Here is a 15543-nt window from a genome sequence, read left to right on the forward strand (position 1 = left end):
TATGTATATATGTATATATATGTATATACACACATATATACACACATATATATATACATATGTATATGTATATATGTATGTACGTATGTGTGTATATATCTGGGATAATAAGGTAATGATTCAAATATCAACAGAAACAAGGGAATTATGTGACTGTGATGATAATGCTAAACCAAAACCCCCCAAATCTATACTCAAACGTCCAGTATCTTGAATCCAACAATGACTGTATTATGGTTTATTTATCCCCCAATTTGGGGGATTTTTGTGCTGTAACATTAAGAAATAAAATATTTTAGACAACCAATAACCAAATCGCTGAGGAGAGTACAGCAGGATAAACATATATAGTTAGGTTTTTTCCACTCTTCTCCTTTTCTCCGGCTGCCACAGGGCTGGTAAGTTAGCGACAGTCCCTGGCGGCAGACATCACGGCCCAGGGGAGGGATGGAGCTGAGATGGACAGGGAGGGAGACACCGGCTTACGACGTCAAAGGAGTACAGACACACACACACACGCACATACACACATAGAGAGGGAGAGGGAGAGGACAGCCAGCCAGCCAGCCAGCCAGACTGCCAATTCCCCACAGTCTACTGAAGGAAGCCTAAATATCCACCTATCTCAACACTCTCCGTTTAGCCAAGCCAGTAAGAGATTTGTTTATAAATATATATATATTAAATACACCAGATTTATTTGAAAGGAAAAAAATACGGAGCATCTGTCAGGAAAGAGCAGTGGAAAAAAACAACAAGCAGAGCTAGAAAAGCACGCTCATGCCGAATAAAGGACCGTCGCTGGATGTTACTTGTGTTGTTTTAGGGGGCGTGCGGGCCTAACTTGTTACAGGATCCAAAGACGCTCTGGCAGACACATGAACTGAGTAATTTGAGGTTTGATAAGTAAACAACAGCGAGGAGGGAAAAAGAAGAAGAAGAAAGGCATCAACTGATCGCGCCGATTCGTTGCCACAAACAGCACCACAGGTATTATCTCTCTTTCTTTCTTCTTCTTTTATTTTTCATCCCTTTGTTGTTTGTGGTGTAAATAAAGAAAAAACAATATATTTTTATATATATGTGTATTATATATACATCATGTTCGGGTCATTGTTGTTGTCACCAGCGTCTTTGACAAAGAGAGCGCAGGTCTCCAGCTGTGTTGACAGACACAATGTCATGTTTCTGTAAAAAGGGGGCTCGAATATAAGCGGCCCAGAGAGCAATTCAGAATTTGTTTACTATCGTTTACAACAGCATCACGTTCCTTCCCCCCCTTTTTTTTGCATATTATTCTCCCAGTTTGAGGTAAAAGCAGTGCACCTGAGCTCTGTAGCCGTGAGTCGTGTTTGTAGGTGTCCATGTGACGCCACAAATATGAAAGTTATGAGGTCATTTGGGGTAATTTACATTTTGAATTTCATTTTCTTGAGCAAGCAAACGACAAAACAGTTGCTCTATATCTTCTTTCTAAAATAAAAATATTTATTTATTTATTTATTTATTTATTTATTTAAAGGGAGGCTGATACATTTATTTAAAATTCATCTTTTAGATGTATCCACTGGCAAGAGTGAGCTCATGGACTTTGTGAGCGTTTTAATTTAGATTTAAAATTAACACAAACACACACAATCTTTAGAGCAATGCAACTGTGCTGCGTTTCTGTGAAATCTACCACAGCATTTGGGCTGTCACATCTCAGAGGGTGTAGAAACCATTAATTCAGCCTCCCATTCTCGCCGAACGCTCCCATCTGTACCTCCATCCTCGGCCTCCTGTTTGCACCTCCTGTGCAGTGTGAATTTAAGCCCGCAGGCTCCTGTCTGCTCCTCCTGACCGCCTCCACTCTATATGTGTCTCTGAATATGTGTGTGTGTGTGTGTGTGTGTATGTGTGTGTTATTATTCCTCCCCAGACTTCTCAATGAAGGAGCCTGACGCCATCAAGCTCTTCATCGGGCAAATACCCCGAAACCTGGAAGAGAAGGACCTGAAGCCCATCTTTGAGCAGTTTGGCAAGATCTATGAGTTGACAGTGATAAAGGACAAGTACACGGGGATGCACAAAGGTAAGGGAGGTGTCCAGTTAAAGGAGTAAAAAAAATGAGGCGTGAATTTGTTGGTTTATAGCTTGTTGTGCAGTGACAGGGGAAGCTTTCTCTTGTATATGCTCTGATTTGATTTCCAATAGGTGTGAGTCAGGTGGGATGATTTCTCATCGAGCTGTTGTCCCTTTGGAGCCTTTGTGATGAACAGCTGGTGGAAGGTTTATGTTGTAGATCCTGTTTAGTGTTTCTACTAAAAAATACAAATTAAAATAAAAAGAATTAAAGATTATCTTACTCGCTCTCTGACATGGACAAATATCCGTTCATGCCACATAGACTTTGCTACAGTTACAAATAAAATATCATATTTTTATCGTCTATCATTGACAGTGATTCTGACTGAGGTTTACCAAGGCCAATGTGCTTTTAAACCTTAGGCCTACCGTGGAAACAACTACACGACAGGAAGCAGCAGAAAAACTGTTGAATACAGTTAGAACAAACATAAAATGACTATTAACTCCATGAATACGTGGCTTCGGGGCACGCTGGAAGGTTTCCTTTTACGCCTACCTCATGATGCTACAATCTGAATTTAAAGACACAAACATTATAAAAAAAGTTCCCTCCTGCCAGCTTGATTTTTATTCACAGAGGGCCAAAATTGTCATCTCCAAACTCCTTGAATTGAGTTCAGATGTGAGTGTACTTTTTCACTTAAATGTTGGTAAATTCTCATCAGCAGGAAGGCATTTGTCTGAGATACATCTAAAAAAAAAACCAAGTGTTTTGTCAGACGCTAATTAGTATCATACGGCGATATCGCTCAGTTTGAAAGAACTGGTGCCACCCACTGCCACTACTGTTTCTACTACTACTACTACTTCCCCTCGTCACATGGTGGGCAGGCTCCGTATATTTAGGAGGAAAACTCGACGTGTTCAAAATCCTGTTTGACAGATGGACCGAAGCTGGCAGAGCGATCCGAAGCTGAACAATGATCCGTGCTGTCATTCCTAATGCAAATCTGAGGGCAGAAAACAAAAGCTTTTATAAATCCACATAAACCATCAGTCATTGGGGAGACATATAGGCCAGGTGGTTTGGGTCCTCTAACACCTATAACACCTATTCTGCATACATTTACATATTCATGATTTGTGTGGAGCCCTAAAGGTTAATGAAGGCCTTTCTCTATTATGTAGGAGTGCATACATTTTTGCCTGAACAGCATGATATTAAATACTCATTCAGGCTGCTTGTGTCTGAATAGATATTATTTTAATAATCCCATAGATCTCTGGTGCCACAGGAGGAACTGCTTAACAAAAAATGACAGTCTGATTAAAGGCACGGGGGCTTTTTATTTGTACATTTATTAGAAAATGTGAACGCACGTTGACCCAGAATCGTTCTTAGTGTTTATTAATCTCAATAAAATAAGAACACATATGACCGAATGGTATATTTATAATAGGGTGGCTGCCAGCTGACGTTATATAGACATTAAAAATCAATGCACTTATATGAGTGATCTCGTGCCCCTTGTGTTTCTCCAGGATGTGCCTTCCTGACATACTGTGCACGTGAGTCTGCCCTGAAAGCCCAGAATGCACTGCACGAGCAGAAGACGCTACCGGGGGTGAGTGTGTGGCTGTCTTTTCGAGTCTTTGACGGCGTACGTGTATGTGTTTACATCAAAGAAGCAGAATAACTGGCATGCCGGGCTATCTGACCATGCCGCACAGGACCCTGGGAAAATTAACCAAGTTTGACATGTAGGGTTGATTTCCCCCTTTAGCTAATCTGCACCAATAAAGGTCAGAGGCTGCCCCTCCCCTCCTCTTATGTTTCATATGTGATGCATCCAGACATATCCATCCAGTTAAGGCATGAGTCATCTTGCTACATGTCATGGGTCGGAAGAGACAGCTATGAGGCTCGCTGCTGGAGTGACTTTGCCAGCTCTTATTCTCTTTGATGTTTCTCTTCCTTTCCGTGTCTCTGTCTTTCTTACTCACTCTCTCTCTCTCTCTCTCTCCATCTCCCCCTCCTCTCGATCCATCTCTCTCACTGAATTCTAATCAAAGTTAAACCTAGCTTTATTAGCATAGCCAGGCAGCAGGTGTGCTGCCAAATGACATTTCCAGAGCTAAATATGACATGACAGCCGCGTCTCTATAATAACCAACTATATGGGAGACAAGGCGACAAGGCAAGGAATTACTGAGACAGAGTGTGCTCCCAGACTTACCGCTGCTTCCTCTTTTACTAAGACAGCTTCACCGCTGTTTCCTTTTGGTTATTTTTGTTGAAATCTACATCATTCACTTCTTTTTCCCCCCCTCTTCTGAATGGCAGCTCATGACTGTAGTTTTTGAGGGAAAAGAGAAGAAGCAGGTGAAAAGTGTAACTCTGCAGCTAAAGATTTTTTCATAATTGATACATTTTTTTTTAGCCTAGAAACGTCAAAATATGACAAGCTTAGAGACTCTAAGTAGAGGATAGACAGTAACTATTAATAGATCATCTATTAAACCAGTAGTTGACAGACAAAAAGTAATCCATCCATGACGTGTTGGTAAACAGAAATAAAGACTGTTTAGAAATTTTTTTATAAATAGTTATCCAGTTTTATATGTGGTTGGTTGTACAGTTTTTTTCAGTGTGTTACTTGGTTAACTTTTAAACCTTTTAACCTTTATAGAATCTCTCGCTTGGTAATAGCCCTGTAAACTGATGCTCGACAGTTTTCTTTAACTGGCACTGACTAGGAACTATTCAGATTTTGCAGTCATGTGACCATTAGTGAATAAGCCCCTGTCACACAGACTTAGAGACTGGTTGGCAACCATTTGGCAACCACTGAAATCTGTCGCAAAGAGGTATACAGTGCTGTGATATGGTTACGTGCATATTGCTGTAGCTTGCAGTGGGAGATGCTGACTTATCTGCACTCACTTACCAACTGCTTTGGACAAGACAGTAAAACTGAAAAGTGCAACACAATCCATAAACTGAGACTGTTTGCATTCAAAGTGAATGTGTTGACTGAGCAGCACTGAGGTACAACTTTCACCGTGTTGCACTTTTTCAAGCAAGCGTTTGGTACAAAGTCGTAGCCTTTCATATAAACTACAAGCGACTGCAGCAGTATGCTTGTCCAAAACAATTGCAAGTAGGGGTTTTTACTACCCCGCATCCTCTATTGATTACTTACCAACCAGTCAGGGATTGTCTAATGACTGGTAATGGCATCAAATCCAGTACAACATTGAATTAAAATGTAAAGAAATGTAAGTTTTAGCTATATCTGGTACAGTTTATTTACTGTATATTTATTCCTGCTGAATAATCTAAATACAAAAAAATATTTAAAAAAATAATTTGTATAAAAATGTAAAAGATGTTCACTCTAAAGTGCCTTACCTCTGTGTCAAGTGCTCAGGGTTCTATCATGTAAGATTGAGGCTAGTATTTAGATACTAGCAAAAGTTAACCTAAAGCTTTAGTGAATAAATCACTAACATCGACAAATTGGCAACTCAAACAGACAACAATAAAGACGCCACAATTCACGTAAAGATGAAAAATTTAAACTGATGTGAAATATTTTGCTATTTAACCTTCTGCATAACACTGTTAGCAAGGATGTAAGCCGAGGTTAGCTAGTAAATCAAACACGTTAGCGAGTTAGCTGATGTTAGCTTACCCGCTAACACCCAAAAGAAAAAGCCAGGTGTGTATAATGAACATGACCAACTTCAGGACAGAACTGAGGACTAAATCAGCAGGGTTTTTGATTCATGGAGGAGTCTTTTATAAACAACAGCAGGTATTACTGATAAGTGTTTTCTTCTGCTGCGAAGCTGAGAACCTTTAACTCTTTATCCCTTGAAAGGTTATAGGAGTATCCCTTGAAGCTCTTTTTCTGAGTAATTTCGGTTATATTTCAGGACTGCAAATAGAACAAAACGACTGGGTGTGGATCAGACATTTGCAAGGGTGGTCTCTGCCTGTGCAGCTACCCTTGGAAAAACAGGGAAACTATTCTAATGGTTGTTAAACCACATTTTTATTTATATATACTGAGGTGTCAGAACTCATCATTAAGGGTACAGGTCAAATGCTGTCTTTATTACGTCTAAATTACAAAAGAAGGAGATGAAATCCAAAAGCAGATTTTTATGAGCTCAAACCACATTTTTTGTTCTTAAAATATAAATGCCTGTTTGATTATTTAAAGCATTCATTTTCTATCGGGGGAGAAAATACTATAGCAGTAGGGTATCATTGTAATGGCAGGCAGGGACAGTTTGAAGGGGCAGGATGGTATTAACGTGGCAACAAAAGAGATCCTGTTGTTAGTGTGACAGTAGCGTGACCTTCCTGACCTCTCGCAGGCTGATCAGCAGGGCCCAATGCTCCATGATAAAGCCCCCCCCCCTTTCTACTACTCTAGCAGCTCTTTTTCCTCACAACCTCTTACCTCTAAGCCGTGTGGAACAAGCTAAACCCTCAAGTGTTTTCCCAGTCCTTCCCTGCCCTCCCCCTCCTTGCCATGGAAAAAAAAGAGAGCAAGAGGAAAACCATCTTATTAGCTCCATACACGCCCACACGGACAAGATCTGCTTCCCACCCCTGCCACCAGCTGTGGTGTAATTGTCATCTAATTGCACCTGCACTGCCAAAGAATAATTAACTTTGGCATCTCATGGCCAGGGTGATACAAAAGGAAAAACATGATAGCAATTATAGGACTGAGAGCTTAAATGAAAGCACACCTGAATGTACAGAAAGCTGAAAGATCTCATTAACAGTCAGGACTGCTTTTTATTTTAAGAAAATGCATTTTTCCTCTCTGAGAAGAAAGGGTCAGTCTTACAGCCCTTTTTTCCCTCTGTACTATTTTTCCCCTCTCATTGCTAACAATGAGAAGGGAAAAAAGGGGGAGAAAGAACAGGGCCGAACAGATGGTTGTATCAGAGTGGCACCTGGCCTCGTGTTTAATTTCAGGTGAGAGAGTCCGTCTCTAAGTGTGAGGTGGAAGAAGAGTGTCAAAAGCACATTCATCTGAAAGCGAGGAAAGAAAGCGAGAGAATGGAGGAGGGGGGAAAAGGGCACGAGTAAAAAATAAATAAATAAAAAAAAACAGCAGATTCACTCAGAGTGTGAAAATGGAGGTTTGAGAGAGAAGATTTGCTTCCTGAGCTGCACTCATTCTGTCCTGTTTGGACATCTTGTACTCTTGTCCCCTCTGTTCTTATCGCTTTATCTCTGCACTGTCTCAGGCCATTTGTCTGGTCTGGTCAGCTGTTGTGAGGCACTCTGAGATAATAACGTCCACATTATGCCACATTAATCATAGCCATTTTGTAAAGCAGCCTCCAAAACTGAACTTAGATCTCAATAATGTCAAATAAGGTCGGTCGAGCTGAAATTAACTGAAATAATCAAAATAGTTGAAAATGAATCAGCACCATTTTCACGATGCATTAATTTTTTTATGTAATTTTTTGGCAAAAACAGCAAAGATTCAGGTTTTTTTGGGCCTCTGTGGTAGTAAACTGAATATGTTTGCCACTTTTTGTCTAAAACAAAAATAATGTTAATGTCACAATGGGCTGTAAAGAGCGTGATTAATCAGGAAAATAATCAATAGATTAAAGGAAAATTCATTTTGACATATTGGGATGTATTTGTCTTCTTGTCAAGAGGAATGTGACGATCAATACTGCTCTCATTTCTGTCCAGTAAATATTAACCTGCAGGCAGGCAGCAGGCTAACGTAGCTTAGCTTAGCTGAAGTCCTTTTTTGGTACCTCAAGATAAGCCTTTTCACTGATGCTGTGACTTTGTCTGGTTTTAAAAAAACGAATGAAAAAAACACAATAAAAAAAATTTAAAAAAAATTGATGCCACCAAGATGGGAAGGTCTGACCGAGAAACAGTATGTGTACCACGGATAATTCTTACTTTTTAAACATAGTATGGCCAAGATTTACAATATTACATTTTTTTTATTAAATATGAGTGACTATTAAGCCCAAAAACTCACAATGAAAGTCTTTGCAGAGGTCAAGATTTCTGCGAGGTTTTGCAGTGATCATGTGATAGCTTGTGCACCATTTTGAATATGTGAAAATGTAGAATCACACAGGCCAAGAGACTGCTCTGCAAACTTCTGGTTACCACCGGTCATTAGGGAAAATGTAGCATTCCTCGACCGGTTGGGGAGTGGTAGCTGGAGGTTGATGGCAATCGCTGAGAAATCAGTTGCTAAAACTGCAACCACTGGTTGATCCCCTGCACTGACTGAGTTGTTGACAAGGGAAAATGTGTTTTCCCTAACTGTTTGCTGGAGGTTCCTACCAGTCATGAGGTGAATCTGGGGATGCTGCACCAAAAACCTCTTTGCAATTGCTCCAGTTGGTAGTAGATTGCCGCAGTTGCTTGTACTTTGCATGGAAGATGCCCAGTTGTCTGCAAACACTCTCCAACTACTCACCAAGTAGTTGTAAAACTGTGAGAAGTGTGGCAAAAACAGAAAACGTAAATTGTTTGCCTTCAAAATAAACTTGTCTTTTTATTTTTACAACTTTTACTCTGTAGCTTGAGGTTCTTTCTTTTTCGCGTGGTGCCTTTTTTAAAAAACGTTTTCTGCCCGCTCTGCTAGTACATGGTGAGTGTTTGCAGACAAGTTGGCAATTTCCATCAAAAGTACAATCAACAGTGGCAATTTGCAAACAACCAAAACTATCGCAAGGAGGGTTTTTTCCGCAGCACCATCTTTGCAACCAATTTTACCTAGCAACAGCAAGCAATTTCTAGGAAGTCACCCAATTAACCATTGGTGGTTGTATCACATCCAATATGGCAGATAGCTCTTAGGTAATGTTTGCATGACGTCACGTGCAAAACTTCTATAGGACAGAAAGTCATTTTGCAACCACAGATCTCGCCTTCTGATGGCAGTCACATGGAATACAAGTTTAAGGCACTTCTTCATTGGCATCTTTTAATGTTCTCCTCCAGCATGTTTTGTCTAGGAAGTACAAACATGTTTGGAGTATGGGGGACTACTTCCTGCTGTGTGCTGTATAAAGAAAAAAACAACCTTGTTAGTTTGAAATTGTGCATAAAAACAGTTAGCTTAGCTCTTTTCATCTATCTCTTTCCGAAGGGAATAAAATGCACCGATCAGTGCCTCTGAATATCACATCATCTTGTTTCAACAGCCGGATTAACAAGCTAAGCTAACAAGCTTCAAAATCTAGTTTATAAATGCTGCATAGATATGACAGCCGTGGTGATTTTTCTCAACAAGAAGGCAAAATGTCAAGCTTTTCCTTCCTTTAATGAGAATCATATGCATTTGGATAGTCACGAAGCTGTTTAATGCTTCCTTAAAGTAATATTTGCAACAATGCCTCGCTGTTCATTTTAAATCTAATATCTAAAATGAATAACATCTAAATCTAATAGAGAGCCTGTGCCCAAGTTTGGGGTGGGGGGAGCAGCCGTGTGTGTACTTGGAGTGTATTTGCATGTGCAGCTGGGGGAAGGGAGGGCAGGTGTTCACACCTACACGGTTTAATGAAGGGTGCGTGCTTTTGTGTGCCCGAGTGTGCATAACTGTCTGTTTGCTTTCGTGTGCACGTGTTTCCTGGGGGAAGTACACATCCAAAGATAGGGATGGATGGATGGATGGAAGTTGCAGGGTTTATTATGAGCTCTCCTCGGGTTTCTTCATTCACTATCAGCCGCGTGTGTGAGAGGGAAATCTGCGCTGCGAGGCCTTCTTTGCGTTTAAGCTGCACGTATGAGAGGAAAGAGCCCTCTTTGTGGTGGAACATCTGACTAAGCTTGACATTTACTCAGACATAAGGAGTCAGACGGAGCAGACAGAAGGGTTTTATCAATAGTCTGAAAAAAATGCACGTACTAAATATAGCTCCGGCTTTTTACACAGGATATGAGATAGGAAGTTTTAGTGCGCAGTGCTGTAATTTGTGCCCTTAATCTTTGAGCAAACTTCCTACTGTAGATGCACACGAGCTATGGTGGGTTGCAGGGTTATGTTAACAATCTCTTGTATACCTGTTAGCTTTGTACACTTGCTCAGCCTCCACCCTTCAGCTTCACTTTATCAGAAATTGGCATTTTCATGTGCATTTAAAAAAAAAGAGAGACAAAAACAGAAAGTCTAAAGGCTTAAACATGCTCCCGTGATGTGAACATGATAACTCTTTTATTCCACTGACAATGCGGAGATAAATTGGCGCCTCCACATGCAACCTATATCTTGATGCCAGCGAGTTGTGGGGATGATGCTGATGATGATAGCAATTAGCGCGCCTCGGAGCGAGTGCGTTCACTTGATGAATCTATCTGGAGTTAAGTGTGCATTCACGCGTCGATTCATTTACATATGCATGCATATAAATGCACGGCTGGGCAGGACAGGCGGCGCAGAGTGACAACAACAGAGAGGGGGGAAAAGGGCTCGTCCTCTGTACGTCACTCTGGGGCGACTGTAATGATGAATGCAGATCGGATTTATGGAGGTGGTAAATGGGTGTGAATTAGAGAGAAATTGGATAAATGAAGTTGGAGCGGGGAGGGAGAAATAATAGAGGGTAGGGGGAGGGGAGGAAGGATTGAATGAAAGTTTGACATAATGAACAGTGGGTGGTGTAAGGGTGGTGAAGGCTGGAGGTGCGTTGAGGCAGTGTGTTTATCAGCTTAAATACAGACATCTGTTACTGAGGAATTGTGTGTTTTTTTGGGGGGGTTGGGGAGTGTGTGTTTGCTAGACGAACACACACACAAAAGCAGAGAAGGGCTGTTGCCACAAAACTCATTAGGCTCTTTGAACTTTGGTGCAGGACTGGTTATCTAATGAGCATGCATGGACTGTAGTGGAGTTAAAATGTGTAAATCGTGCCAGTTAAAGTAAAAAAAAAAAAAAGGGAAAAAAGTAGGACATGGACTCTATCTGCACTCTTTCTCTCTCTCTCACACACACACACACACACACACACAGAAATCTGCCTGTGATTCAGTTCTTTCTCCCCCTCTGCTCCACTGATTCGAGTCAAACAACACTTGACATGAATATTTAACAGTCAGAACAGACAAAACAATTGAGAGTCAACTCGAGTATTGTTAGGAATTTACTCTTTGATATTCGGTTTCTTCACTTTGAAGGATTTTTGTTGTCTGTCTGGCTAAACGGCTGAATGTCAGCTTCGAGACACTGTCAGCGCCGGACAGACTGGTGAACCCTGTAAGAGCCGGAGACAACACCGGGAAGCGGCTTTGACACTGAAGACTGGGACATTGTTTAAATATTATCGAACTGCACAAGTGCTGTCAGTCTCTTTGTGTTTGACTGAATTCAGGAGAAGGTTGAGTTTTCTCTCCGCTTTATGTGGCTGCCCGCCCATGTGTGTGCGCATCTGTGTGTGCATCCACGTGTGCAAACGCTAACGGAGCGCACTTGTGCATCTCTGCTTTTGTGTGCCGCTTTGTTCCAACTCTTTGTGTGATCAACTGCAATCTCCCTTTTCTGTTCCTTTATTTTATTTATGTATTTATTTATTTATTTTAATTTTTTTTATGCCTGTTAATATACCAATTTCCACCTGTGTTTCTTCTTCTCCCCACGGGGTGAATTCACAAGTGCGTCTCAGCGTAAGTGCATTTGCAACGATAGAGAGGAGGTGGATGGAGAACCGAGGGAGCAAAAAGCAGCAGAGACAGGAGAGGGAACAGAGACGGGGGGAGAGGAGGAGGAGGCGGTGCGGGGAGGTGGGAGGTGGCAGGTTGATTACGGTCGCAGGTCTGGTTGCCTGGAGACCGCTGGGACGAGGGATGCCAGGTTGCTAGGCGACCAGCACGATGCAATGACCAGCGCTGTGTGATGGAGCGGAGGGGAGGCGAAGATGGAAAATTGTCTTTGTGCCCCCCCCCTCCCGCCCCACCCAGCTACACCTCCCCTCCCTCTTCCTCCCCCTTCCTCTTCCCCTCCAGCTCTGCCTCCCTGTTGTAAATGTTCTTGAAAGAGCGGGGTGACGGTCTCCGCTGATATATTTACCATTCAGAGTAGCAGCTTTTTCGGGCGTACAAGCAGAATGTATTGAAATTGGAGAGAAAACAGGCAGCAGAAATGTGGCCCCCTCCCCACCACTCACACAGCAGTAGCAGCCTACTATATAGACAGATTATCATCAGCTCTGCAGGTCATAATAGTAAGGCGAGAAAAATGTCATCATCAGTATGCTTTACTCTATCTAAAACACATTTGCCTTGCTGTAGCACATGAAAATGCATTTCCACGGTGGCGATGGCCACTCCTCAATCTGTACACTGTTAAATAAAAGATTGCGGAGGGTGTTAAATACACCTAAATACACCAGGCTACTTAGTTTGAGCCCTTTTAGAGAATAAAAGCCATTTATTCAGTCTTGTATTTACAACAGGTGAGCCTTGTGTGTTTTATTAAGGTTGTGAATCTGTTTGTGCTTAACATCCTTCCAAGGGAATGGAGACATTTTAAGCACAAGGACTGTTGTGCAAAGTCTGAGAAATATCCTTGTGCTTAAAATGTCTCCATTTGCTTGGAAGAGAGTTAAGTAAACTTGATTTGCATAGATTGTGTTTAAGCACATTAGTCAGAAAGTAGAATATGCAATGATAAACAAGCACTTCTGTTTTTTTTTTTAAACTAACAGCTGCGATTTTGGTCTGACAATTTTTTTTCATGTATAGTTAGCCTTCCCTGGATAAATAAAACCTTATTAATAAGACTGCATAGCTCTAAACATTTTTATTTTAGCATTTTTTATTTTATGTGGGGCACTGTGACTCTGAGTGCTGCGCTGATGATAATCCCTGTTCTAGGACAGATACACTATGGACAAATGCACCTATGCATTACACTCACAGGAGCACCATGGAAGCCCATGCCATGAAGCTTCTGGCACATAGATTTGGTGCTGATGTTAATGCCAGCGGAGGTTTGGCGCTCAGCAGTTGACTTTTACGCACTGTGCACCTCAACATTCAGCGACCAAGCTCTGTAATTTACGTGGTCTGCAACTTTGTGGCCGAGTTGTTGTGACTTTTGTTACTTTCACTTGGCAATAATACCATTTATGGAATATCTAGAACGGAAGAAATTTCACAAACTGACTTGTCGCTATGGTGGCATCCTATTACAGCATCATGCTCACATTATTTTACAAATGTTCGAAAAAGCCGACTGCGTTGCTATGTGCTTGACCACACCTGTGGTCATGGGACTGAAAACATCAAAATGAAAAAATTAGCTGTTGTGCTCTAATTCTGTTTTCCATATAGTGTAGGTGTGTTCAGTCAGCTTGTTTTCATGTCCAAGACTTTAAATGCACCTTGTCAAGATACTCATTTTGTAGCCTTTGGCTTTGGTGCTCCCAGCTTGTACATTACAGCCTGGCATCACATTTAAACACACTGGGTAAGCCTCTTGTTTCCAATTGCAGGGTTAATGGTGTGAAAGGACATATTTAACCTAAATACCAACCTCATTCTAAACATAACCAAGGATTTTCTTTTCTTATCGATATTTAATCACAGAGTAAAAGTGAAAGTAAAAAGCGAGAGAAATCAAAACTAATTGGTGAGTTTTAAAAAGAAGTTAAATCTAGTTAAAAACACAAAATCTGAAGCAAGAGGTAGTCTCCAGGGTAACAAACTCCTGGATGCAGAGATGCTTGGCATCCATTATAGCCGTCAGTGCGTCATGGGATTGATCCCAAAGCATACCTTGTGCATATCTATGTGACTCCAGCACCATCTGACAGCACGGCAGTATTTGATGCCCTGGGATGAGACCACTTAGATTCAGTGTGATGCTCTGTGCTTTGTTAAAGATCAAAGAGAGAGCTGCTTCCTGAGCACATTTCTCTGTTCTCTCTTTTGTCATTTTGTAATAAAATAAAAATGCCCCCAAAATAATAAAATAAGTAGCTGAAAAGGGAAATTCAATCAGTCTCGCTGATGTCTATCATAGTGCGTCTCTGCTCGCCACAATATTTAAAATAAATTACCCAAATCACTGCTGGGGACACGTCCCTCCAGTCCCAGCTAAATTCTCTGCCCTTGCAATGTCTGTATTACCTATTTCTTTTAATGGGTTAAAGCTATTAAATGTAGATACTCCTAAATGCAATCATGATGCTGAATATACATCGGCAGATTTAGTCCAAATTGTTAAATCAGTTTGACGATATAGATTCTCTGGGCTTGTTGTTGCAGTGTATGAACTTTGATGGCATGGAGAGGGGGGGGGTCATGCATTATGGCGAAGGGGTCGAGCTGTTATTTGATTGGATAATCTGTGGATTTAATATTTCATAATGCTCGTGAAATCCCCCGCGGCATCACAGAAAGAAAAGATTAAGTATGTGTAGATGTGCGCTCGCGTCACTGTGACCGTCAGGAGCCGACGGAGCATTGTTTGGATGACTGTATATATAATATCTGCATGGCGTGTTTGGACATGGAGCGCAGGGGGAGCAAGAAAAATCCAATAGCAAAAACACACAGTGGTGAAATGGGCTGTTGATCAGGCAGGTTTGAATGCGTGTTGTCTGTGCACAGTATGGGACCGTTTTTGTAAACAAGCCTAAGAGAGAAAGGGGAGGGGAGGGGAGCAACAGGAGGAGGAGGGGAGAGAGCAAATTACTGTAAAGTGTGTGTTAGTGGTTGAGGTTTAGACGGAGATATTTTTCTCCCTGCTTCTGCATCTGCTCTCGAGGCAGCGCCAACATTCAACAGGCACGAACGAAGCCGCTACCATCCCTTTTTCTTTTTTCTTTTTTTATTCTTTCATCTTTCCTCCCCCTGCTCGTCTTCTCCCTTCCTCCACTGCACATCTAATCCCTCTATCTCTTGACCTAGAAGCACCCTTTGTCCTCCTCATTTGTTTTCCACCCGTCTCTTTTGCAGGTTGTTCAGGGCAACCTTGTTTACCTGATGTGGGGGTTCTCATCTCTGGGGTTGTCATGACGATGGCCATGTGAGCATGGTCTTTATCAGACCGGCAGCCGGTTGCTGTGCAGATCTGAAGTGGCACAGCCTTGATGGCCTCCACTTCTCACTGTTTTTCCTCTTGTATATTCTAATTCCAATCTCCTGAGCCATCTGCTGTGCTTCTCCTTATCACCACCACCACCACGGCCTTCACTATTTGTCTTCCCACAGTGAAATATGGGCCATGCGGCTTTTTATAAGCGTCATTCAAACATGTCAATCAAACTTGCCACTTAATTTAATGCCATTAATTCATAGCATTGACTTAAGGTGCTTTAAGAGAGAGCTAACCCCAAAATAGCTTCTATTTCTAGTTAGCTATCTATAGATGTCTGTATCAATGTGTGGAAGAATCCTTCCTGCTATGATTGAGTGGCGTGCAATAACTGATAGCTCAGACACTGAGTGACTGT

General features: G+C 41.6%; 1 protein-coding gene across 1 annotated transcript in view; it reads left to right on the top strand.

The window, feature by feature from the left end:
* Positions 1-531: 531 nt before the first annotated feature.
* celf3a (cugbp, Elav-like family member 3a) overlaps positions 532-15543 on the top strand; it is a 34981-nt gene continuing 19969 nt past the window's right edge. Inside the window, exons 1-3 of the mRNA XM_005740686.1 lie at positions 532-990; positions 1922-2074; positions 3613-3695. Of these exons, the coding sequence (XP_005740743.1) occupies positions 1930-2074; positions 3613-3695 (228 nt within the window). The 5' untranslated portion in view covers positions 532-990; positions 1922-1929. The remainder of the gene's footprint in view (positions 991-1921; positions 2075-3612; positions 3696-15543) is intronic.

This window comes from Pundamilia nyererei, unplaced genomic scaffold (assembly GCF_000239375.1).
Source record: "Pundamilia nyererei isolate P.nyererei 1_Seehausen unplaced genomic scaffold, PunNye1.0 scaffold00102, whole genome shotgun sequence".
Classification (NCBI taxonomy): Eukaryota; Metazoa; Chordata; class Actinopteri; order Cichliformes; family Cichlidae; genus Pundamilia; species Pundamilia nyererei.